The sequence below is a fragment of the Rhinoraja longicauda genome, chromosome 17 (assembly GCF_053455715.1).
Source record: "Rhinoraja longicauda isolate Sanriku21f chromosome 17, sRhiLon1.1, whole genome shotgun sequence".
In the NCBI taxonomy this organism is placed as follows: Eukaryota; Metazoa; Chordata; class Chondrichthyes; order Rajiformes; family Arhynchobatidae; genus Rhinoraja; species Rhinoraja longicauda.
The window spans coordinates 12,437,935-12,463,405 of NC_135969.1; the positions used below are offsets into that span (position 1 = coordinate 12,437,935).

The following is a 25,471-nucleotide window of genomic DNA, read 5'->3' on the forward strand; positions in this document are numbered from 1 at the left end:
TACCTGAACACCAATTCAAACTCCCAAAGTAGTTATTGATCTATTTTTATATACTTAATCAGAATAAATGTCAGCGATCGTTCGGCTCGTTATAAGCAACTTGCTTGACGATCATCCTTTGCAACTGGAAGTTAATACGGATGCCTTCCCTCACTGATACTTTGATCATACTCTGCGGAGAAAAATCAACCTGAGAGACCGGAACATGCATTACAGCATGGAAACAGACCCTTCAGCCCAACTCGTCCATGCTGACCAAGAGGAGAGGCACCATCTTGGTCAGCATGCACCCATTTCCCTCATTTTCCCGCATCTAAAACCATTCTTACGCATGTGTCCACCCAGGTGTCCGTTAAAACCTTGCACATGGACAATGACGGAAAAGTAGATTTCTGGAACTAATAATATTCCATTACAATAATACCAAGTCTGGTACTTGCTCAGGCCACATAGATCTCAAGTTATTGCTGACAGGGAATTTTTTTGCCTTCTGTTGTGCACACTAAACAAATAAAGTAAAGATAAAAATGCACTGAATGCTACTCCCATTCTTAAATTCATTCTTAAATGAATTCCTCCCTCAACATAGTCGTGTTAGCTATTGGGACTGTGCACAGAATCTTTGTGTTGCTTGAGAGGACATCTTGGTCTGCACACTCACTGAAATGTTTCCCTCTGTTTCCTAATCAATAGCAGGCAATAGTCACACTTTGTGCGAGCCTCAGTCCCAGCAATGCTGTGGTCAGCATCATGTCAAACAGCTTACAATGGCCTGTTTCCTCTATCCTCGTTACTTTTTTGCATATCTTTCATTCATTGTTCTTTATCTCTCCACATCACCGTCTATATCTCTCGTTTCCCTTATCCCGAACCAGTCTGAAGAAGGGTCTCGACCCAAAACGTCATCCATTTCTTCTCTCCAGGGATGCTGCCTGTCCCACAGAGTTACTCCAGCTTTTTAGGTCTATCTTCAATTTAAACCAGCATCTGCAGCTCCTTCTTACACACTCATGTCAGGGTTCTCCAGGATGACAAGCCATTTATGGCCTATGGTCCAACCATCTAGCCAGTGGTTTATTGATTTGGTGAAACCCTTGCCATCCGTAGTACAACCTTGAATCTATTTACATAGAACATAGAATAGTATAGCACAGTAACAGGCCCTTTGGCGCATGATGTCTGTGCTGAACATGATGCCAATCTAAATTAATCGTATCTGCTTGCACATGATCCATATCCCTCCATTCCCTGCATATCCATGTGCCTCTCTAAAAGCCTCTTAAATGCTACTATCGCGCTTTTGCGGTTGCAGCTCCTAGACTGTGGAACAGCATCCCTCTCCCCATCAGAACTGCCCCCTCCATCGACTCCTTTAAGTCCAGGCTCAAAACCTATTTCTACTCCCTAGCGTTTGAGGCCCTCTGAGGGGGCGCTGTGAACTGTTTATGTATGTGCTGTTATGTTTGTGTGCCATTGTATGTTCGTTTCTTAGTACATGAACTGATGTACAGCACTTTGGTCAACGTGGGTTGTTTTTAAATATGCTGTACAAATAAAATTGACTTGACTTGACTGGACTACTATTGTATCTGCCTCCATCACCACCGCTCCTGGCAATGCCTTCCAAGCAGCCCCACCCACTGCGTAAAAAAAGCTTGTCCTGCACATCATTAAACTTTACCCCTCTCACCTTAAAGCTATGCCCTCTAGTCTTTGACACTTCTACCCTCTACAGATCAATGGTGCTTTTATTGTCACATTTGCAGAGTGCAAACACAGTGAAATTCTTATTCTTACCAACAGTCCAGTAGAGTATTGCCATACCCCTGATCCTTGACTAGCAAGTGTACAGTAATCGTCTACTGAGCCCGCATGCAAGAGGCGTCATGTTTTGGCGCCATTTTCAAAGTCCGCGCTCTAGTTCCTGTGAGCGGTGCCTGTTCCAGGTGTGACCCAGGGTGCTGTGGGCCTCCAGCCATCTCCTTCCTTGGACACCAGGTCCCTCCTCTGGCCCGTCCACCTGTGTTCTCCTCTGAACCCTGGGGAACAGCTTCTGACTGTCTATCCCACCTGTGCTTATCATCATTTTATATACTTCTATCAGGTCTTCCCTCAACCTCCAATGTTCCCGAGAAAACAATCCCAGTTTGTCCAACCTCTCCATGTAGCTAATGGCCTCCAAACCAAGTAGAGTGATCTCTTCTGAGTGACCATCCCTGTACTGTTGCGATCCTGTAATTTTGTTACTGCCGGATTGTGGAAGTCTCCTTAGCGACATCGCACAGAAGGATAATATTCGGGATGTGGTTCTTGACAGAGAGATAGTAGGTAACACTGCACTAACCAACATGTGTGTTTGTTTTGTAGGTGTGCGGCACCAGTGACTGATGGCACCCAGTATTTTGTGCTGTTGATTATCACAGATGGAGTGATCTCAGACATGGTACAAACTAAAGAAGCCATTGTCAATGTGAGTTGCAATTAACTTCAGCATCCTTCAAACAAACTGGTTAAAGAGACTTTGCAGATGGATTTAGGTCGGTGGCTTGAATGTATGAATGAGGAGAAGGAGGACCTCAAGCCTGCTCCGCCATTTTATGTTTCCATGTGGCAATGAAGGAAGCCATTTGGCGGTCTAGCTTAGTTTAATTTAATTTAGAGCTACAACGTGGAAACAGCCCCTTCGGCCCACTGAGTCCACTAAACTAACGATCACCCCGAACACTAGTTTTAATCCAACACACCAAGGATAACTTACAGAAGCTAATTAACCTACAAACCTGCACGCCTTTGCAATCTAGGCAGAAACCGGAGCACCCGAGAAAACCCCACACGGTCACAGGGAGGACATACCAACTCATACAGACAGCACTCATAATTAGGATCGAACACGCGTCTCTGGCACTGTAAGGCAGCAAATCTACAGCTGTGCCACTGTGCCGACTCTCAGAGCAGCCTCCTTTATTCCCCATGTAGAAACAAGGAACTGCAAATGCTGGTTTACCATCAAAGACACAAAGTGCTGCAGTATCTCAGTAGGTCATTCAGCATCTCTGGAGAACATGGATGGGGGATGTTTTGGGTCCTGACCTGAAACGTCACCTATTCATGTTCTCCAGAGATGCTGCCTGACCCGTTGAGTTATTTCAGCACTTTGTGTCCCCCTTATTCTCTGTAACCTATTCCGTCACACATGCCCACTAATACTTGTTGGATTCTACTACAGCCACCGAAACATGGGACAATTTACAGTTACCATTTAATCCATCAAAGCAGCATGTCTTTGGGATGTGGATAGAAACCTGATCTCCCAGAGGAAACTCATGCCTCCACAGGGATAACGTGCAAACTCCCCACAGGGAGTACCAGAGGTCAGGACCAAACCTGGGTCATTGGAGCTGTGAGACAGCTGTACTACCTGCAGTGCCATTGAGCTACCCATAAGTCCATAAGGCTGATTTAGATGACATAAAACCTTAGAATTGTCCTCTTGTCTCATCTGAAACAAAACATTTGCATAGTTGCGTGAGGAACTAATGAAATCATCTGATGGAGGTTCCAGAACCGAAACATTGCCAATCCATTCCCTCTACAGATGCTGCCTGACCCGCTGAATTACTCCAGCACTTTGATCAAGATTGCAGCATCTGCAATTCCTCTTGCCTCCCAATGATCTTGCAGATTGACGTGGATCCCTTGGCAATGTTGAAACTATGAAGGACTTTAGACTTTAGAGAATCAGCGCGGAAACAGGCCCTTCTGTCCATCGAGCCTGTGCCGTCCAGCAATCACCCATACACTAACACTATCCTACACACAAGGGACAGTTTTTTAAAATTTTGACCAGAGCAGATTAACCTACAAACCTGTAGGTCTTTGGAGTGTGGGAGAAAACTGGAGAAAACCCATGCGGTCACGGGGAGAACGTATAAACTCCGTACAGGCAGCACCCATAGTCAGGATCGAACCCGGGTCGCTGGCGCTGTAGGGCAGCAACTTTACCATTGCGACACTGTGCCGCCTAAATTAATCTAAGTGTCCTGAGCAACACTCATCCCACACTAGCATTACCTAAAATAGTATAACTGGTCATTTGTCTCGTTGTTTATGGAAGCTAGCATATTGTCCACGTGGCAATGAGTGTAGTTCAAAAGCAAACCATATCTTTTTAAATGTCTTAGGAAACCATACCTTAGTCATCAGATCAAGAGCAAAAGTGCATACTTTACTGCTGAAAATGGCTGCGTTTCCATCAAATTGTTAGGCTTCGTGTGAATGGAAAGTACAGCTGATGGACCATTAACTAGAAATTTGCGCGTGAATCCAGTTTCCTCCGGCTCTGATGCTCCGTTCCAGTCCTTGGCCTTTCCATTTGTAGTTGTGATCTGACTACCTCAGGAGGTGGAAACAAAGAATTGCAGTTTATAAAAAAAAGATACAAAGTGCTGGTCTGTATCTCCAGACTAAACTCAATTAATTCCCCTCATTCTTCCGCCCCTTCTTAGGCAATCCCGCAAGAATGAGAATGACTCGCTTACAAGAAATGTATTCAAAAAAGCTAATGGTTTTGTTCGGCTTTGAATCGAGGAACTAAGATAGAAAGTAGGGGAAGCTTTGCTATACGTATGATAAACCACAGCCAGGCAAAACTCTGACACACACCCCTCGACAATGCATCTTAGAACACGGTATATTGAAAGGATTCTGGTGTAGCTTAATCTTTGCTTCAAATTATAAGAGATTGCTGAAACTGTGTATTTTATTATTTTGTTATTTCTGCTAAAACACAAAAGTACTTGTGCTAAAACACCAGGATAAGCACTCAACCAAGAAAACCAAGCCCAAGGCCAAAGTAGTACCTAAACTACCTCTCCACACTTAAACTGGAGAACAATAACTGACTGCATGTTCAGTAATAAGCTATTACCAAACAGTTAGTTAAGCTATTAAGCAATTAAGCTAGTAACAATAAGCTGCTAACAAACACACACGCCGAATGTTGGATGCTCACACAGTTAAACTATGGGACAACAAAAACTAGGCAGTGAAATGAAAGTGGCAATGCCTGCGGATTGTGCAAAAAAAGAATTACAGTTACAGCATATAAATTAAAGTTTATAAAGTGGGCACCTCCCTTACTGGTGTTTCGTTAAGTTAGGCCCACGACACCTCGGGAAGGATCAACAGTATTTCGATATTTATATCTCGATTAACATTTCAACTGATTTTTTAATAATTTTGAAGTGATTGGGAGGGAAGATTCAAATAAACTTTTCCTAAAGCCAGGGATCAGGGAAAATCATGCCTTGTGTTTTGTAGATGGTGGAAAGTCTTGGGATATGAACTATTCACTGCTAAGTGTCTAGCTTTACACATGGTACCTCAGCCACAGTCTGTTGCGTGGCTGGTGTTAGTGTGTCCCTTAACCATTAGCATTGATTCGAAGAAGCTATCAGTGTACTGAGCCCAGGGGAGGAAATAGGTCAGGAAAGCATGTGGCAAAGAAATGCTCAGAACAACTTCAATATAAAGTTTTAAACTGCAAATACTTGTACAACTTTTGTCGCTGTTTAAAAAATTGGGTTGAAATTGTAATTTAGTGACTTTGATGTAAAATAACTTTCTCCTTGGAGGACAATTTGGTCAATGGAAGAATAAGCTAAAGGTGTTCAGTCCTTTTATTACACACTTGGGTATATATTCACACGATACCAAACTGGAGTTAAAACATCAACATTTGGGGACAGTTACATTCTTTGGAGTGGAAGAAGTAAAATGTTTTCCAACTTAACACCTACCAGCGAGGATGTGATAACTTTGGGTCAGGTGTCTATTGACTTGAATATTGAATAAAATTGGATGAAGCTTCAAATAGGCTTTTGATCTGAAAAAGCTCTGCTTGTTTGTGCTACATGCAACAAGTTCAGATCAGATGAGGGCACAGCTGGGTGGCACAGTAGCGCCAATTGGATTGGCTTCTGTAAATAGCCCCTAGTGTGTAGAGAGTGGATGCAAAGGTAGGTTAACATAGAACTGGCGTGAATGGGTGATCGATGGTCGGCATGGACTCGGTGGGCCAAAAGGCCTGTTTCCATGTTCTGTCTTGCAATCATTGAATCCATGTGGTTTTATTTTCAGGCAAATTACCATTTTTATCTCATCTTTCTTATATTGACTTAACCCTCATAAATGGGAGGCAGAGTTCAAAGTGTGGGGTCACCACCTGTTTCCAGTCAGGCCATATATTTCACAAGTTGGAAGGCAAATAACAAGTGAAAGGGCTTCTTATTTGTAGGCACAAGGAACTGCAGATACAGGTGTTACAAGAAAGACACAAAGTGCTGGAGCAACTCCCTGGTCAGGGAGCATCTCTGGAGAACATGGAATGGTGACATTTTGTGCTGGGATCGTTCTTCAAACTGATTGTGGTGGGGAAGAAAAAGCAGGAAGAATGGTGGGGACAGGACAATGTCTGGCCAGTGTAGATTAGGCCTAATTTTAAAAGAAAGTGAAAAGAAATCACATTATTTTAAATATTGAATAATAAGCAGAGATTAAAAGTGAATCTCCATATTCATTGGAATTATTTCTGTTATGATAGCTTTATTGTTGAAATATGTAAAAGGAAAGGCTTTGGAGGCCACAACCAGTTTTGAATCTTTTTTAGTTCATAAATTCATGTCATGGGAGCAGAAATAGGCCATTCGGCCCATCGTCTACTCTGCCATTCAATCACAGCTGAACTATCTTTCGCCTTCAACCCCATTCTCCTGCCTTCTCCACAAAGCCTTTGACACCCTTACAAATCAAAAATCTGTCAAACTCCGCTTTAAAAATACCCAATGACATGCCCGCCACACCCATCTGTGGCAGTGAATTCCACAGATTCACCACCCTCTCACTAAAGAAATTCCTCCTCACCTCCTTTCTAAAGGTACGTCCTTTTATTCTAAAGCTGTAACCTCTGGTCCTAGACTCTCCCACTAGTGGAAACATCCCCTTCACATCCACTTTATCCCGACCTTTCACTTTTTGGTAAGTTTCAATGAGGTCCCTGTCATCCCTCTAAACTCCAGCAAGTACGGGCCCAGAGCTGTCAAACGCTCATCATATGTTAACGCAATTATTCCCACATTGGCTCAACCCCCATAAATAGAAGGCAGTGTTCCTGCAATGTCTGATACGATGACCATTGTACTCCATGTCGTCAGAGTAAGGTTATGAACACCTGAAGCATCTGTAAATCACCATCACAAGTTCACAATGTTAGTTAATTGGGAAATAAGAAAAAATCAATACTGCTCATCTTATGGACAAAATGTGAATCTTGAACTGATGGTGAGTGCAGAATGAGCTAGAGGGAGAAGCTTTCTTTCATTTAGTTCCTGAAGACAAGCATTTAACATGATAATAAAGATTGCTCCATCCCTACTTCCGAAAGAGCTAGTGAGTTATCTTCCTGAACCACAGAAGTGCTTCGATGCAACTATGGAGTCAAAGAGTAATACAGCATGGAAACGAGCCCTTCGGCCCAATTTGCCCATGCTGACCAACATACCTCATCTACACTAGTTCCTCCTGCTGGCATTCGGCCCATATCCCTCTAAGCCAAGCATTTGCATGTACCCTGTCTAAATGTTTCTTGATTTATTCACAAAATGCTGGAGTAACTCAGCAGGTCAGGCAGCATCTCGGGAGAGAAGGAATGGGTGACGTTTCAGTCTGAAGAAGGGTCTCGACCCGAAACGTCACCCATTCCTTCTCTCCCGAGATGCTGCCTGACCTGCTGAGTTACTCCAGCATTTTGTGAATAAATCGATTTGTACCAGCATCTGCAGTTATTTTCTTATACTAAATGTTTCTTGAATGTTGCACCGTTTTAAGGACACTACAGCCATTTGAAGATCAGCTAAGCAAAGAAAATGCATTTCATTTGTAAAGGGCATTAATGAATCATTTAGATTTTAATCAGAATCAGAAGGCAAGGTAATAACTATTGTATCTTTTTAATTATTTTCAGATATTTTAAAACTGATTCAGGTTCTCAAAATGCCGTTGTGGCACTTAGAATCATATCATCTGGTTTTCTGGTATATAATTTAATGACGATAATACCCATAATTTAATATTTTTAACACAAAAATTAAAATAAAAAAGAACTATGTCAAATATTTTTAATGCATAGCTGTGATTTGTATGAAATACCTGTTGAATTGCTAATACTGCCTCATCTTCAAATTAAATAGGCCTCAGTCCTTCCAATGTCAGTAATCATCGTTGGAGTGGGACCTGCAGAGTTTGATGGTGAGTATTACTTCAGTATCTATGGAGTATCTATGGAGTCTCAGCGCAGACTGTACTGAGATGACTTGTTATTATGAACAGGTTCCAGTCATGTGAAGTCGATCACATCAACCGGATGTAACAAATAAAATGTTCAAGGAAGAGCCGGTGGATGTAGTGTACCTGGACTTTCAGAAAGCCTTTGATAAGGTCCCACACAGGAGATTAGTGGGTAAAATTTGAGCACATGGTATTGGGGGTAGGTTATTGACATGGATAGAAAATTGGTTGGCAGACAGGAAACAAAAAGTAGGCATTAATGGGTCACTTTCAGAATGGCAGGCAGTGACTAGTGGGGTGCCGTAAGGCTTGGTGCTGGCACTGCAGCAATTTACAATATACATTAATGATTTAGATGAAGGAATTAAAAGTTACATTAGGAAATTTGCAGATGATACAAAGCTGGGTGGCAGTGTGAACTGTGAAGAGGATGCTGTGAGGGTGCAGAGTGACTTGGACAGGTTGTGTGAGTGGGCAGATGCATGGCAGATGCAGTTTAATGTGGATAAATGTGAGGTTATCCACTTTGGAGGCAAGAACGGGAAGGCAGGTTATTATCTGAATGGTGTCAGGTTAGGAAAAGGGGAAGTACAGGTACAGCAGGCAGTGAAGAAACCTAATGGCATGTTGGCCTTCATAATGAGAGGAGTTGAGTATCGGAGCAAAGAGGTCCTTCTGCAGTTGTACAGGCCCCTGGTGAGACCACACCTGGAGTATTGTGTGCAGTTTTGGTCTCCTAATTTGAGGAAGGACATTCTTGCTATTGAGGGAGTGCAGCATAGGTTCACAAGGTTAATTCCTGGAATGGCAGGAATGTCATATGATGAAAGAATGGAGCGACTGGGCTTGTATTCACTGGAATTTAGAAGGATGAGAGGGGATCTTATAGAAACATATAACATTTTTAAGGGTTTGGGCAGGCTAGATGCAGGAAACATGTTCTCGATGTTGGGGGAGTCCAGAACCAGAGGCCACAGTTTAAGAATAAGGGGTAGGCCATTTAGAACTGAGATGAGGAAAAACGTTTTCACACAGTTGTGAATCTGTGGAATTCTCTGCCTCAGAAGGCTGTGGAGGCCGATTCACTGGATGCATTCAAAAGAGAGCTAGATAGAGCTCTTAGGGCTAGCGGAATCCAGGGGTATGGGGAGAAGGCAGGGACGGGGTACTGATTTTGGATGATCAACCATGATCACATTGAATGGCGGTGCTGGCTCGAAGGGCCGAATGGCCTAATCCTGCACCTATTGTCTATGTATCTATGTACAGGTATCTGTGTTGATGTTTGGACGGCCATTTCAGGAGAGTTTTATAGAGAGACACATAGAAACATAGAAACATAGAAGATAGGTGCAGGTGTAGGTCATTCGGCCCTTGTCTAGCCTGATCATTCAAAATCAGTATCCCATTGCTGCTTTCTCCCCATATCCCTTGATTCCGTTAGCCCCAAGATCTAGAACTAACTGTCTCTTGAAAACATCCAGTGAATTGGCCTCCACTGCCTTCTGTGGCAAAGAATTCCACATGGGCATGGGCATTGATTGGAACATGTTTCCAACTTGGTGGGGTCAGCCTTCAGAAGATGGGAGTCCTCCATCCACCGGGACACCTGAATGCTTTGACCAAGGTTGCTTGCTCCCTTGTATAATATCTCAGCATTTACCTGTAACCCTAACCCTAGTGCTATCTTATTCAGTGATCATCACAAATTTGGAATGAGCAGATTACCACGGATAGAAACAGAACATTGTAAACTAATTTTTAAAAACAGGGAACAATTGAATGGATTGTGATAATAAGTTCTTTAGTGTTTTCAACTAGTTTTTACGTTCCTCCATTGGTCTGCTGGTTCCTGTGCAAATCTCCCAACTCCCCATGCATTACTGCCTCACTGCGCTCCCTCCATTTTGTTTGGAGCTGGGGATGAATAAAGACCTTGTTGGCTATCAATAAGGAAAAGCATTGTGCCTTTGAAGTTCACTGATAGCCTGCAAGCAAAGCCTGTCTTCCTCCGCTCCCGAGAGCAGCCGGTGCCATCAGCTGGTGGCCTGCGTTCAAACAACAGCGATTTTCAGACTTTTTAATTAGAATTGTTGGCTTCGGGCCTGAGGCGGGAGCAGAGTGTTTCGGCAGCACTTTCTCAATGAGAATAGAGCGGCGAGGTGCTATTTTTTGCTTGTCAAATTTGCGTGACTGTTTTGATGAAAGAGTAGTCGGCTTGGCTGCCTTCCAGCCAGACTCCCTTCTACATTTGCAGGTATGATTGACAACCAGTACAGGACTCCAATTAATCCGCAGCCTGTGAAGGATCACCAGTCGTGGCACCCCATTCATTCTGCCGTTGATGCACCGTTGGGGCGGAGGGAGTCTTTGGGGAATTGTGCTCAAAGGAAATGTTTGAACCGTACGTGTCGCCAAGGCTGCAGTTAAAAACAGGAGTTCTAGCGAAGCAGCACATTGTTGCTTGTGGTGTTAGACAATAGACAATAGGTGCAGGAGGAGGCCATTTGGCCCTTCGAGCCAGCACCGCCATTCAATGTGATCATGGCTGATCATTCTCAATCAGTACCCTGTTCCTGCCTTCTCCCCATACCCCCTGACTCCGCTATCCTTAAGAGCTCTATCTAGCTCTCTCTTGAATGCATTCAGAAAATTGGCCTCCACTGCCTTCTGAGGCAGAGAATTCCACAGATTCACAACTCTCTGACTGAAAAAGTTTTTCTTCATCTCAGTTCTAAATGGCCTACCCCTTATTCTTAAACTGTGGCCCCTTGTTCTGGACTCCCCCAACATTGGGAACATGTTTCCTGCCTCTAACGTGTCCAACCCCTTAATAATCTTATACGTTTCGATAAGATCCCCTCTCATCCTTCTAGAAACCTGCCAATCCTTGCACTCTGGACTTTAGAGAGACAGTGCGGAAACAGGCCCTTCAGCCCACCGAGTCCGTGCCGACCTTCAATCACCCGTAACATTAGCACCACCCTACAGGCGAAGGACAATTTACAATTTACTAAAGCTAATTAACCGACAAACCTGTACGTCTTTGGAGCGTGGGAGGAAACCGAGGCACCTGGAGGAAACCCAGGCAGGTCACAGGGAGAAGGTACAAACTCCATACAGACAGCACCCGTGGTCGGGATCGAACCCGAGTCTCTGGTGCTTTAAGGCAGCAACTCTACCGCTGCGCCGCCGTGCCGCCCCAAAAGACTCCGAAATACAGGAGTGAAACGCGACAACTGAACATTTGTGTAGCAAGGGCAATTCAGAGACATCGGCGTTCAGTAAAATTGCATAGTCATCGTTGGAGAGTTAAACCTCACTGTTTATGTTAGGTTGTTAAATACTTTGGGAAATGAAGTGAAAAGTTATTGCACATCTATTAAAAGGCAATGCTGAGGGACAAGGTATTCCAGGTAGACCTGGAGAAGCACTGCGGCACGTCATTCAGGGCTTCTCAGCGACACCATGAAGGGGCTGTGGGCCTCATGAGACAACGACAAACACATTCAGCAGGTGCTGGTGGAAACCACCCAAGGATCTTGTTGTGGGGCACCTGGCAGCTTTGCTGGCCCTCTCCTGTCATGTCCTGAGGGCAACATATTTGGATGTTCTATGTTAAAAACAGGACTTACTGATGATATGCCAGGCATCTCAGTGCACAGAGCGATAGCGATTGAAGATGTACTGCAAGAATAATTAATTTGAACTTGATGGCATCTCCCTTCCCGTCTCAATGGAATTGCTGTCCTGGACCAAGTAATAAGCTTCTTACAAATGGCCAGTGGTCAACAATATAGCCTGGAAGCTTCGGGGAAACCATCATGTCTCCTGAAAATCAAACATTTGAAGAGAAAATTATCAACTTTATTATCTTTCTGTTTCTCTTCAAATTTATTTTCAAACAAAATTATTTTTTCACCACTGTCTCCAGGTGAAGTGATATGCTCCAATCTTTAGTTTCCAATGATATCTACTGCAAATAATGCATTGTTTTTGGTAGTGAATGTCAGTAAATGTTTTTACCAGGTGATTTGAATCTCATCTGCACATTAGGTAATTCACACACACAGACACAGACCAGACACACAGACACACTCACTTGATAGATGTCAAGGTCATCAAAGTGTGTATTGGGTTGGCACAGAAAGGACATTTGGACCGGTTTAGAAGGATATGGGCCAAAGGCGGGCAGGCGGGACTAGCGTAGATGGGGTATCTTGGTCGGCATGGACAAGTTGGGCCGAAGGGCCTGTTTACGTGCTGTATGACTCTAGAAGGCACTGAACTATTGAATTGCAGGACAGGCACAAAGCAATTGATCTACACAGATCTCTTGTTCCTGTGCTCACAGACACACATAACACACAAGTGCACACACTACTCATTAACACACAAGACTGTCTCACCCACACAGACACACACACAAACACACATGTAGACACACACACACACACACAGACATGCACACATGCACGTACAAACACACGACACACACACACACATAGACACACATGTAGACACACAAACACACTCACACAGACATGCACACATGCACGTACACACACACCACACACACACACAGACACACAAACACGTGCACACACACACACACAGACATGCGCACACATAGACACACACGGATATGCACATAGACCCACACAGACACACACAGACATGTACACACGCACGTACACACACACGACACACACAATAAATGACACACACAGACACACACACACAGAGACTCACACACACACATTCACACATGGACACACACACATGGACCCGCGGCATGCGGACATAAAAGAGAACACTCAAAGACATATACAGGCATGCATTTGAAAGACAATTGGACAGAGACATAGATAGGAAAGGTTTAGAGGCATATGGGCCAAAGGCGGGCAGGTGGGACTATTGGAGATGGGGGCAAGTCGGTGTGGGCATGTTGGGCTGAAGTGCCTGTTTCCATGATGTATGACTCTATGACATAGATGCATCACTTCCAAAAGCCTCTAAGGACACATAAAACATGCAACAGTCATAGATGTATGCGACAATCACAGATACACATAGATATGGATATACATGTGCACTGAGTTCTAGCTGGTTTGATTCTTGGGATCATGATCAGTTATAATGGTGTGACTTCTATCTTGATGCAGTTCAGCTCATACAATTTATGATGATGTACAAAATCTGACAACTCCCACCACTGTGGATCCAATATTTTCTGGGATGTGGAGTTGGAAAAAGAGTTGGGAGATGATGAGATAATTAGGAAGGACCGGATTATCTAATCATTGGGGAGTTTTAACTTTAGACTTTAGAGATACAGTGCGGAAACAGGCCCTTCGGCCCACCAAGTCCTCGCTGACCAGCGATCCTTTACACTAGCACTATCCTACACACTCGGGGCAATTTACAATTTTACCGAAGCAAATTAACCTACAAACTTGTACATCTTTGGAGTGTAGGAGGAAACCGGAGCACCAAACTCCGTGCAGACAGCACCCGTAGTCAGGATCGAACCCAGAAGGTCTGAAGAAGGATCTCAAGAAGGTCTGAAGAAACGTCACCTATGCTTTTACTCCAGAGATGCTGCCTGACCCGCTGAGTTACTCTAGCACTTTGTACCTGTCCACGTTCTCCACAGAGATGCTGCCTGACCTGCTGAGTTACTCCAGCACTTTGTACCTGTCCACGTTCTCCACAGAGATGCTGCCTGACCCGCTGAGTTACTCCAGCTTTTCGTGTCTGCCCTTGTTTCTCCTGTTGTTCCTCTACCCTCGCCTTCAAGTTAAACTTGAAACCCAGAGGCGAAAACAGAGTTCACTAACAGCTTCTGTACGGAAACGAGGTGTGCATATGAAGAAAAATTAAAAGTGCTGAATATAGGGAAGTGATATTGAACTTAATTATTAACTTAATTCTGTTAAAATTCTATTGACACGTACGCTGGGATGCAAGGACCTGGTGGCGACTCATATCCATCTCTATTGGTTGCACGTACCTCCCCTCCACCACCTCATCCCTGGTTATTTTTACACTTGCACACCTTGCTATTGGCTTGCAAGAACCATCGAAGCATGCCTGGAGTTTGGACACAGCTGATATCCAGTAAAGCATCGTGGTCCTAATAATCTGTGAATTGATACCCGATTGACTTTCTTGCTTAAGACTGCATCTAAAATATACTGACACCCATCGCTGCCTTTTGCTCAAAGCAAGAATTGAACCCGCTTCTTACGGGAGTCAGGGGGTATGGGGAGAGGGCAGGAACGGGGTACTGATTGTGAATGATCAGCCATGATCACATTGAATGGCGGTGCTGGCTCAAAGGGCCGAATGGTCTACTCCTGCACCTATTGTCTTTTGTCTTTTGTCTATTGTCTACGGGCTTCTAGAAATCTGTAGGTCAGAAAGACTTCTATTCACCCACTGAGGTATTTAGAGTAGCTTTGGTCCATGTAACTGCTGAGAAAGTGGAGCTGGCTACCTTTTGAGACATACGTTTCTTAGAAAAAAGTGCCCAGGGTTTCCAAGATACTCCTGCCCAACAAAAATTAAAATATTGTTACGATGAGCATGCGATTTCCTTGAAGATTTTTTTACCAAAACCCTCAACCACTCGAGTGCAGCTGACAACCTGCTGTTCATTCTGTTGGAAATGGTCAACAGGTCAGGCAGCATCTGTGCAAACGGAGGCAGAGTTAACGTTTCGTGCCAAAATCCTTCTTCAGGACTACTTGAGCTCTAAGGCCAACTACATTTCTCTTTCCACAGAAGCTTTCGGAGTTGCTGAATTTTCCCATCATTTTTTGACAAAGGATTTGATTATTTTTAAATATTGTAGCTGTCAACTAAACTCAAGCTTAGCAGTTTCAGAAGTTTAAAATGATGCCCGATCTTCACTGTTTCTGCAAAATGTCATTGAACTAACCAAGATCCCTCATTGTGCACAGTTTTACAAGACCTCAGCAGGTTTGCTTGTGTCGTGCGTGGTTGCTCCTGAGGTGATATCATATACCCACTCCTTGCTATTTGCTGGCTATGGTTAATTACTGCTGCCCATAACATTGGATTCATGTTGAATTTAGTTTATCGTCACGTGTACATGTGAAAAGCTTTTGTTGCGTGCTAACCAGTTAGCGGCAAGACAATACATGATTACAATTGAGCCATACACAGATAAAAGGGAATCATGTGAAGAACATTTGTGCAAGATAAAGTCCAGTAATATCCGATTTAAAAAAAAGATAGTCCAAGGGTCACCAATGAGGTAGATAGTAGCTCAGGACAGCTCTCTGGTTGTTAGTACAATGGTTCAGTTGCCTGGTAACAGCTTTACCCTCTCAAGCCCATTCTCCCGCCTTCTCCCCAACCATGGTGGAGCCCATACCATTGATGTATCTGTCACAGACTGTAGGATAATCGAGCCATCCGCAATGCACAAATACTTGATAAAGGGAATAACGTGAATAATGTTTAGTGTGAGATAAAGCCAGTAAAGTCCATTCAAAGATAGTCCATGGGTCTCCAATGAGGTAGGTAGTAGTTCAGGACTACTCTCTAGTTGTGGTAGGATAGTTCAGTTGCCTGATGATTGCTGGGAAGTAACTGTCCCTGAATCTGGAGGTGCGCTTTGTAATGCACACATGTAATGCATATTGTGTCCTCTTAGGCCAATGGAGGCTCAAGGTTAAGGTCATCTCCAATGTCCATCGCTGAAAATCTGCAGCCATGCACCAAAGACAATAAAATAGCACCATGCGAGGGAACTCGAGCAGTCAGGCAGCATGAATGGCACAGTGATCTTATCGAAACGTATAAGATTATTAAGGGGTTGGACACGTTAGAGGCAGGAAACATGTTCCCAATGTTGGGGGAGTCCAGAACAAGGGGCCACAGTTTAAGAATAAGGGGTAGGCCATTTAGAACGAAGATGAGGAAAAACTTTTTCAGTCAGAGAGTTGTGAATCTGTGGAATTCTCTGCCTCCTGCAGTGGAGGCCAATTCTCTGAATGCATTCAAGAGAGAGCTAGATAGAGCTCTTAAGGATAGCGGAGTCAGGGGGTATGGGGAGAAGGCAGGAACGGGGTACTGATTGAGAATGATCAGCCATGATCACATTGAATGGCGGTGCTGGCTCGAAGGGCCGAATGGCCTCCTCCTGCACCTATTGTCTATTGTCTATTGTGATGCAGCTGGTAGAACTGCTGTCTTGCTGGCCCAGAGACCTGGTTTCTATCCTCACCTCAATTGCATCGGAGATAGACACAAAATGCTGGGGTAACTCAGCGGAACAGGCAGCAAACTGAAGGGTCTCGACCCAAAACGTCACCCATTCCTTCTCTTCAGAGATGCTGCCTGTCCTGCTGAGATACGCCAGCATTTTGTGGTCTATGTATGTATATATACACAGACACACACATATACATTTCACTGTACACTTGCCAATAAACTAAACAAACTAACTGAAAACTAGCCCTGTATAGCTCACTGCCTTGGTTCACACTGCAGCTGGACACTGTGGGAAATGTATCCTTGCTAGTCCCAGTACAGGAGAGTGTTGGCATGCAGTCTGCCAAGCCGCTCAGCATGCAGTCGATGGAGCCCTGCGCCGTATGGAAATCTGCAGCCTTCTCAAAGATGCATGATCCCTTCTGCTTGAGTCTGGTGAGCGGACGGAGCAGTCAGCTGTCGTGGAAGAGGAGAACCTCTTTGACCCGACACTGTGTTGGACAGCAAACTGCAAGAGGTTGGGAGCTGCCAGATGCACAAACGTTCATTGTCATGGTCACCTTCTCAATGGCGGCTTGCTGCTTGTTCTGAGAACATGGTTGTAGCTGTGGCAGATGCCATGTCACGGAGGACGCAAGCAAATCCTGAGAATGAAACCGTTTCTGTGCATTATACACAATTCCACGGCTTCCCTTTGTGCTGATTGTCATCTCTTATTTTTAAAGAAAGGCGGAATTTAGGGTGAGACAAAAAAAGTAACTGCAGCTGGTACATTGGCAAGTAGTTTCCATGCAGTCCTGCTGCCAATGTTAACGGCAGCAAAAATGGGCCTTACGTTCAAATGGAAGCCTTACGTTCTTCTGATTGGTGACCGGTCACTTTAACTGTCTATTGAGTTAGGTAAGGTTTTTATCGTGTTCAGTAATATCTGCTGCCACCGCAAAAAAATTGCAGAAAATTGTGGACGCAGCCCAGACCATCACGCAAACCATTTCCCTTTCATTGACTCCATCTACACTTCACGCTGCCTCGGCAAGGTCACCAGCATAATTAAGGACCAGTCCCACCCCGGTCACTCCCTCTTCTCCCCTCTCCCATCAGGCAAGAGGTACAGAAGTGTGAAAGCACACACCTCCAGATTCAGACAGTTTCTTCCCAACTGTTATCAGGCAACTGAACGATTCTATTAACAACTAGAGAGCGGTCCTGAGCTACTATCTACCTGATGGGAGACCCTCGGACTATCTTTAATTGGACTTGACTGGACTTTATCTTGCACTAAAGGTTATTCCCTGTATCATGTATCTGTACACTGTGGATGTGTGTAGGAAGGAACTGCAGATATTGGTTTACACCGAAGATAGTCACAAAATGCTAGAGTGACTCAGCATCTATGGAGACAGGCAGCATCTCTGGAGAGAAGGAATGGGTGATGTTCCGGGTCTCGACTCCAGCATTTTATGTCCATCTTCAGTATGCACTGCGGATGGCTCAATTGTAATCATGTATAGTCTTTCCACTGACTGGATAGCACGCAACAAAAGCTTTTCACTGTACCTCGGTACACGTGACAACGAACAATACTAAACTAAACTTTGGTGCCATCTTCATTGTTACATTTATATTGTTCCCTCCCGGTTAATCATGGAAATGTTTATGACCTTTAATGATCTTTGCTGGTAAGCTATGCAACAAACATAGTCTGTGTGACATCTTTAGCCTTTAGACAGAGGATGGTGAATCTGTGGAATTCTTTGCCACAGAAGGCCGTGGAGGCAAAGTCAGTGGACATATTTAAGGCAGAGATAGATAGATTCTTGATAAGTATGGGTGTGAGAGGTTATGGGGAGAAGGCAGGAGAATGGGGTTAGGAGGGAGAGATAGATCAGCCATGATTGAATGGCGGAGTAGACTTGATGAGCTGAATGGCCCAATTCTACTCCTATTACTTATGATATTATGATCTTATGATCTTTTAGAGCTGTGGTTTGAGGCAAGGGTGGGTGGAGGGTAGGGAAAGAAAATGCACTCATTGTCCCATCTTGTTTTGACAGCAATGGAGGAGCTGGATGGGGACGAGGTTCGAATCTCCTCTAGGGGTCGATACGCAGAACGTGATATTGTGCAGGTAATGTGTTATACCCAGGATATGGTGTTTGTGTTATTATATGGCCGACGGAATGCGAGTTCAATTCCTTCATTTTGAGAATTTGACGGAAGCTTCTGGGCAGAGGGGCAGTAATTCCTGGAAAGTGACCACGAAAACTTGCTCCATCGCTGCATTTTGAGACAACCAAAACAGTCCCCCCGCCAGTCAAGTGCATTAGCCCTCTATTATCACTATTCACATTGTTGGACCTGGTGTTTTTATTGTGTTTCCATTGCCCATGTAATCCCTCAAGTCACATTATTATCCCCGATTCAGAAACTATTTCGATGCCATGACTAGGTCCCTTTGCCATACATCATGGTATAAGCAACCACTGATGAACCACAAGGGTAATGTTTTCCCCTGAGGTTAGATTGCCATCTAATAACATCCTAATTAGCCAAGTTATCCAGTCCGAGGACTAAGCTACTGAGCGAAGGAAGAGCAGAAGTCACGGATGTGTTGGCCACAATCTTCTATTCCTCCTTGGATGTGAAGTTCTCTCACTCTCCGACGATCCAGTTCAGTCCAGTTTAGTTTACTGTCATGTGCACACCGAGGCACAGTGAAAAGCTTTTGTTGCCTGCTATCCAGTCAGCAAAAAGACAATACATGATTACGATCAAGCCATTTACTGTGTATCTTATCGAAACGTATAAGATTATTAAGGGGTTGGACACGTTAGAGGCAGGAAACATGTTCCCAATGTTGGGGGAGTCCAGAACAAGGGGCCACAGTTTAAGAATAAGGGGTAGGCCATTTAGAACTGAGATGAGGAAAAACTTTTTCAGTCAGAGAGTTGTGAATCTGTGGAATTCTCTGCCTCAGAAGGCAGTGGAGGCCAATTCTCTGAATGCATTCAAGAGAGAGCTAGATAGAGCTCTTAAGGATAGCGGAGTCAGGGGGTATGGGAAGAAGGCAGGAACGGGGTACTGATTGAGAATGATCAGCCATGATCACATTGAATGGTGGTGCTGGCTCGAAGGGCTTAATGGCCTCCTCCTGCACCTATTGTCTATTGTCTAGATACATAGTGTAAGAAAATAACTGCAGATGCTGGTACAAATCAAAGGTATTTATTTCACAAAATGCTGGAGTAACTCAGCAGGTCAGGCAGCATCTCAGGAGAGAAGGAATGGATATAGATACACGATAAGGGAATAAAGAAAACAATCCGAGAGGGGTAAACGTGCAAACTACAGGTCAGGGAGACTAATATCAGGGATGGGATATTTTACATGTAACACCAGACTGGGAATGCCAACACTCTGGGATAAACCTGGTGCCTCTGGGAATAAAGATTTAATTTTCCGGGCTCCTGCTCCTTGTGTCCTGAGAGAATAAACAGGGGGAATATTAAAATGATTTTTTTTTTCAAATGATTTCCTTTTGAGCAACTATGTTTAAGCAAGGGAAAATGGCTGTATCGATGGACAGTGCAAATACTCTGTGAGGAAGCTACTTGACCAATGGTGTGAGTCCAAGGGGAGGAGCAGTTTAAGGAAAGAAGTCAAAAGATGAAATCTCCATGAAAGTAGCTCAGAGAAAGGGCATGGCAATCTGCCTCAAGCCTGCTGGTGAAAACTTGGAGATTGAACCATTGTTCTGCGATTCCCCCTGAACCCTCTGCTGTGCAGTCCAGTGAACATGGATGGGTGAATGGGTGGCGTTTTGGGTCGAGACCCTTCTTCAGCTTGAGAGTCAGGGGAGAGGGAAACGAGGGATACAGACGGCGATATTGCCTGACCCGCTGAGTTACTCCAGTATTTTGTGTCTTTTTTTTTTGTAAAAAAAAAAAAGAAACATTGATGACTACTGGACTCAAATGTGCCTCCAGACTACTTTCGATGAGTTAGTGACACCAATGTTAACTCCATTGCTGTGACGTATTTTTCAGTTTGTCCCGTTCCGAGACTATGTCGATCGCTCTGGCAACCACGTCTTGAGTATGGCTCGGCTTGCTAAGGACGTGTTAGCGGAAATCCCAGATCAGCTGCTCTCCTACATGAAGACAAGGGACCTAAAGCCTCGGCCTGCCCCTCCCTCCTACACATCCGCCTCACAACAATCATTCCACTCAAGGATCTGAGGACGACCACACTGTCTCTCATCATGGTACTTATAGACTGCTTTTAACATGATTCCAATTGGGACTTCAGCGTACACGTGTTTGAGAGAGAGATATGGACAGTTGTCGAACTTGCCTCTGTTCCATTGTAGAAATATTGGCCCTATCTATTCCAGCTGTTGATATCATCGTGGTCGTTATGGACGGAAATAACGGACATATATTGGATGAAGTCCACCAATCACTTACAGTTTGTAGCTTGGTTACAGCTACATCCACCTTCTCCCTAAATCTGTGCTTTACTCTGTTCCACTTGGAGTTGCCACAATAATTATGCTCTCGGCCTCCGGTTGCCTGTAAATGAGCTTTCGATGTTTGCACAGTGTTCCTGTCATATTAGTTCAGACACCAGTGGCAGCAGTAACCACCATTGATGCTGCATCGTAAAGCTGCCCTCTGTAATCGGTACTTGACAGAGGCAACTACAACACAGAACATTAGGGAAAGTACAGCACAGAAACAAAAAAATCATGAGAGGTATAGATCTGGTAGACGCGCAGAGCCTCTGGCCCAGATTAGGGGAATCAAGAAGGACACAGAACAACGAAGATTACCCCTCATTATCCTGCGTTCCTAAGACTAGAATCCTAGCCTGCTCAACCGCTCCCTGTAGCTCAGGCCCTCCAGTCCTGCAACAGTGCCAGGATAAACTAATCTCATCTGCCTACACATGATCCATCCCCCTCGACAAGGAATATCTTTGTTTCTTTTTGATGAGGTAACATTGATTTTGTATTTCATTGAGATTAATGTGCTCTGCAGAAGGGTGGAAAAGCAGAACTCCCAAGTTTTTTCCACCTTGACTTTAAACCTTACAGGCCAATCAATCCCATCTTCAGCTAAGCTTTGAAAGCAGCAGCTCAGGATTCAACCACTAGACAGTCAGCATTAGCATTCTACGAATATCTGGAGATGAATGCAAAAAATGCCAACCCATGTGCAGTTCATGAAAGCAATCATTAGGCAGTTCCTTAATCATCTTCCAATCCAGGACACATAGGGTGGCACACTGGTGCAGTAGTAGAGTCGCTGCCTTACAGCACAAGAGACCTGGGTTCGATCCTGACTAAGCATGCTACCTGTACGGAGTTTGTATGTTCTCCTTTTGACCACATGGGTTTTCTCCGAGTGCTCTGGTTTCCTCCCCTACTCCAAAGATGTGCAGGTTTGTAGGTTAATTGACTGGTAAAATTGTAAATTGTTCCTAGTGTGTAGGATAGTACTAGTGTACGTGGTGATTGCTGGATGGTGCTGTCTCGGTGGGCCAAAGGGCCTGCTTCCGCTCTGTATCTCGAAAGTCTAGAGACGGATGGAATAATGTCAACCTGTATCAACGAGTCTGAAGAAGGGCCTCGACCCGAAACGTCACCCATTCCTTCTCTCCAGAGATGCTGCCTGTCCCATTGAGTTACTCCAGCTTTTTGTGTCTATCTTTGGTTTAAACGAGCATCTGTAGTTCCTTCCAACACAACCCGTATACAGTTCATGAAAGGATTCACAAGGCAGTTCATTAATCTTCTTTCAGTCCATCTGCAGCAGGGCTCCCATCAGTGCATTAGCCCTCTACTATCACTATTCACATTGTTGGACCTGGTGTTTTTATTGTGTTTCCATTGCCCAAGTCACATTATTATCCCCGATTCAGAAACTATTTCGATGCCATGACTAGGTCTCTTTGCCATACACCATGGTATAAGCAACCACTGATGAACCACAAGAGTAATGTTTTCCCCTGAGGTTAGATTACCATCTAATAACATCCTGAAAACATCAGCAGTCTCCTGCTACTTAGAACATTCAATGACAACATCCGACATCTAAATGAAAAGAAGCCTTGTTGAGATGTATACGTGTGATTGAGTTTAGTTTTAGTTTAGTTTAGAGATACAGCACGGAAACAGGCCCTTCGGCCCACCAAGTCCGCGCCGACCTGCGATCCCCATGCACCAGCACCATCCGACACACTAGGGACAATTTACAGAAGCCAATTAACCTACAAACCTGTACATCTTTGGACTGTGGAAGGAAACTGACGCACCCGGGAAAACCCACCCAGTTACAGGGAGAACGCACAAACTCCAAACAGACAGCACCCGGGGTCAAGATCAAACCTGAGACTCTAGCGCTGTAAGGCAGCAGCTCGACCACTGCACCACCGTGCTACTGATTCTGCTCTATAGCACTCAATTTTCCAGCGCTCTATATAAACGTTATGGTCACATCTCTGTTACCTTAAATTGCGTCCTGTACCAATCAACATTTTACACCCCAAAACCAACAGGGCAGATAGTGCAGTGGTTTGGTGGGATATTTCCTTCCTCTTATCACCACTCGAAGACTTGCATATGAAGATCTAATGAAATGCAAAATCAAAGTCTACTACGTTAAATCAGAGAATACTCAGAAGATTAGGCAGCATTGGTGGAAAGCGGATGTTATAAATTGAAAACCAAGAAGCAGTCTGATACCGCTGAATTATTTGTTGTATTTTCTGTTCGTACCTCAGATTTTCAGCATCTGCGGAACTTAGTTCTTTTAATCCTATTCCAAAGTTTATATGTTGGAACTCCACTGTGCATCCGTCCATATAGCCTAACTGCACTATTATGCATTTAAAGTGTTCTGTAGTAGCTCGCCTGGAATGTGGCTTTTGGACCTCACTGTAAGGGTGCATTTCCATTGAATAACCACAACCCGAGGACCACACTGCTTTGTGAATAGTTGATGTATCCTGTGGGTTTGCGCCGCAAGTGTATCTTGCAGAACACTGCTACGTAGCTTTAGAGTCATGGAGTCATGCAACACGGAAAAAGGACCTTCGGCCCAACTTGTCCACACCGACCAAGATATCCCATCTATGCTGGTCCTACCTGCCTGCATTCGGCCCATATCCCTCTACTGGAAGCAACTGTCTTGCTCTGCTGATGAGGCTGATATTAGTCATCTCTCAAATGGAGAATAGGATGATTGACCAGAAAAAAAAATACTGAAGAAGCCAACCCCTGCCATTCTGTAATGGAGCACATCAATACAATGTCAACTCGAGGTCATGCCCAATGATATTTGTGTTTTGCATTATGAATCTATTAAAGAATATAAGGGTGGGAGTGACTTTTATACAAATGTTTTTCTTTGCTTCCTTTCTTAAAGTCTTTTGACTCATGCTGCTTTATGAATTCACTGGTACCTGAGATGTATGCATTCAGTATACCTGGAGACCGTGATCAGACTCTGTCACCACAGTAAGTCACAGCCATCCTTACGCACCATCTTTCATGTCTACAATGCTTCCCCATTCAAACCTCTGGAATCAAAAACAGCAAAATCAAAACACACCTCCACCCCTTTGAAAGAACTGAAAACTGTTGTTCCCCAATCGACTAAACATCCACATCTCTTCACGAGCCAAAAATGTTTCATTGTCATATGTACCGACAACGAAATAATTAAATTCTTACTTTTAACAGCATCACAGGCCTGTAAATGCAATACACATCGATAATATATAATAAAGAAAAATTCAATGAATTAATAACCACAGTACTAGTGCGCAAAATAACTCCTTAGCACAACCAAAGACAGTCCACGGAACTTCATAGTTGAGAGTAGTCATACAGTCATACATCGTGGAAACAGGCCCTTCAGCCCAAATTGCCCACACCACCATCGTGTCCCATCTACACTGGTCCCACCTGCCTGTGTTTGGCCCATATTCCTCTAAACCTGTCCTATCCATGCACCTGTCTAATAGTTTCTTAAACATTGCAATAGTTCCTGCCTCAACTACCTCCTCTGGCAGCTCGTTCTATACACCCACCACCATTTGTGTGAAAATGTTTACCCCTCAGGTTCCTGTTAAACCTTCACCTTCAACCTATGTCCTCTGGTTCTCCATTCCGCCACTCTGGGCAAGAGTCTGATGTTGTGTTGTGTAATCTTCAAGAGCTTAATGGTTGTTGGCAAGAAGCGGTTCTTGAACCTGGATCGGCAAAGATTGCCTGATTGAACTTCATCGGGCAATTTGTTACATTGTGTGCCTTGCATTGTTAAAGTGTTTCTTTGTCAAATAATCACTGAATTGATCATTCACTGCTTGCAAGGTGATTCAGGTGTTAAATTATAACCACGACAGGCAACACTTCACAGGATTTGTACATCTCCTGTTAAGTAGTTGTCAACATTGATTTATTTCATTCAATGTTAAATCAAGGAACATTCTATCTGCTCAAATAGATGAGATGGATGTTAAACTAGTCAAAACAAGGAACTGCAGATGCTGGTTTACAAAAAAAGACACAAATTAATAATATATTCCTTTATTCGTCCCACACCGGGGAAATTTACAAATTTACTGGAGTACCTCAGCGGGCAGGCAGCATCCCTGAAGAACATTTCAGGTCGGGACCCATCTTCAGAGTCTGAGACAGGATCCCAATCCAAAACAGAGTCTGACAAAGGGCCCCGACGAGAAAAGTCATCAATTCATGTCCTCCAGGGCTGCTGCCTGACCTGCTGAGTTACCCCAGCACTTTGAGTCTTCAGATCTAAAACTAAATGAAAGTATTTAAAGAGCAGAAGTCTTTCCCTTTGTCAAAAGATGAGAATGT

At 44.1% G+C, this 25,471-nt stretch overlaps 1 protein-coding gene across 1 annotated transcript in view; it reads left to right on the forward strand.

Moving 5' to 3' along the window:
• LOC144601759 (copine-9-like) overlaps window positions 1–24,168 on the forward strand; it is a 334,902-nt gene extending 310,734 nt beyond the window's left edge. The window contains 4 exon segments of the mRNA XM_078414143.1: window positions 2,368–2,470; window positions 8,247–8,304; window positions 18,642–18,715; window positions 20,634–24,168. Coding sequence (XP_078270269.1) covers window positions 2,368–2,470; window positions 8,247–8,304; window positions 18,642–18,715; window positions 20,634–20,825 — 427 coding nt within the window. The 3' untranslated portion in view covers window positions 20,826–24,168.
• The last annotated feature ends 1,303 nt before the right edge of the window (window positions 24,169–25,471 follow it).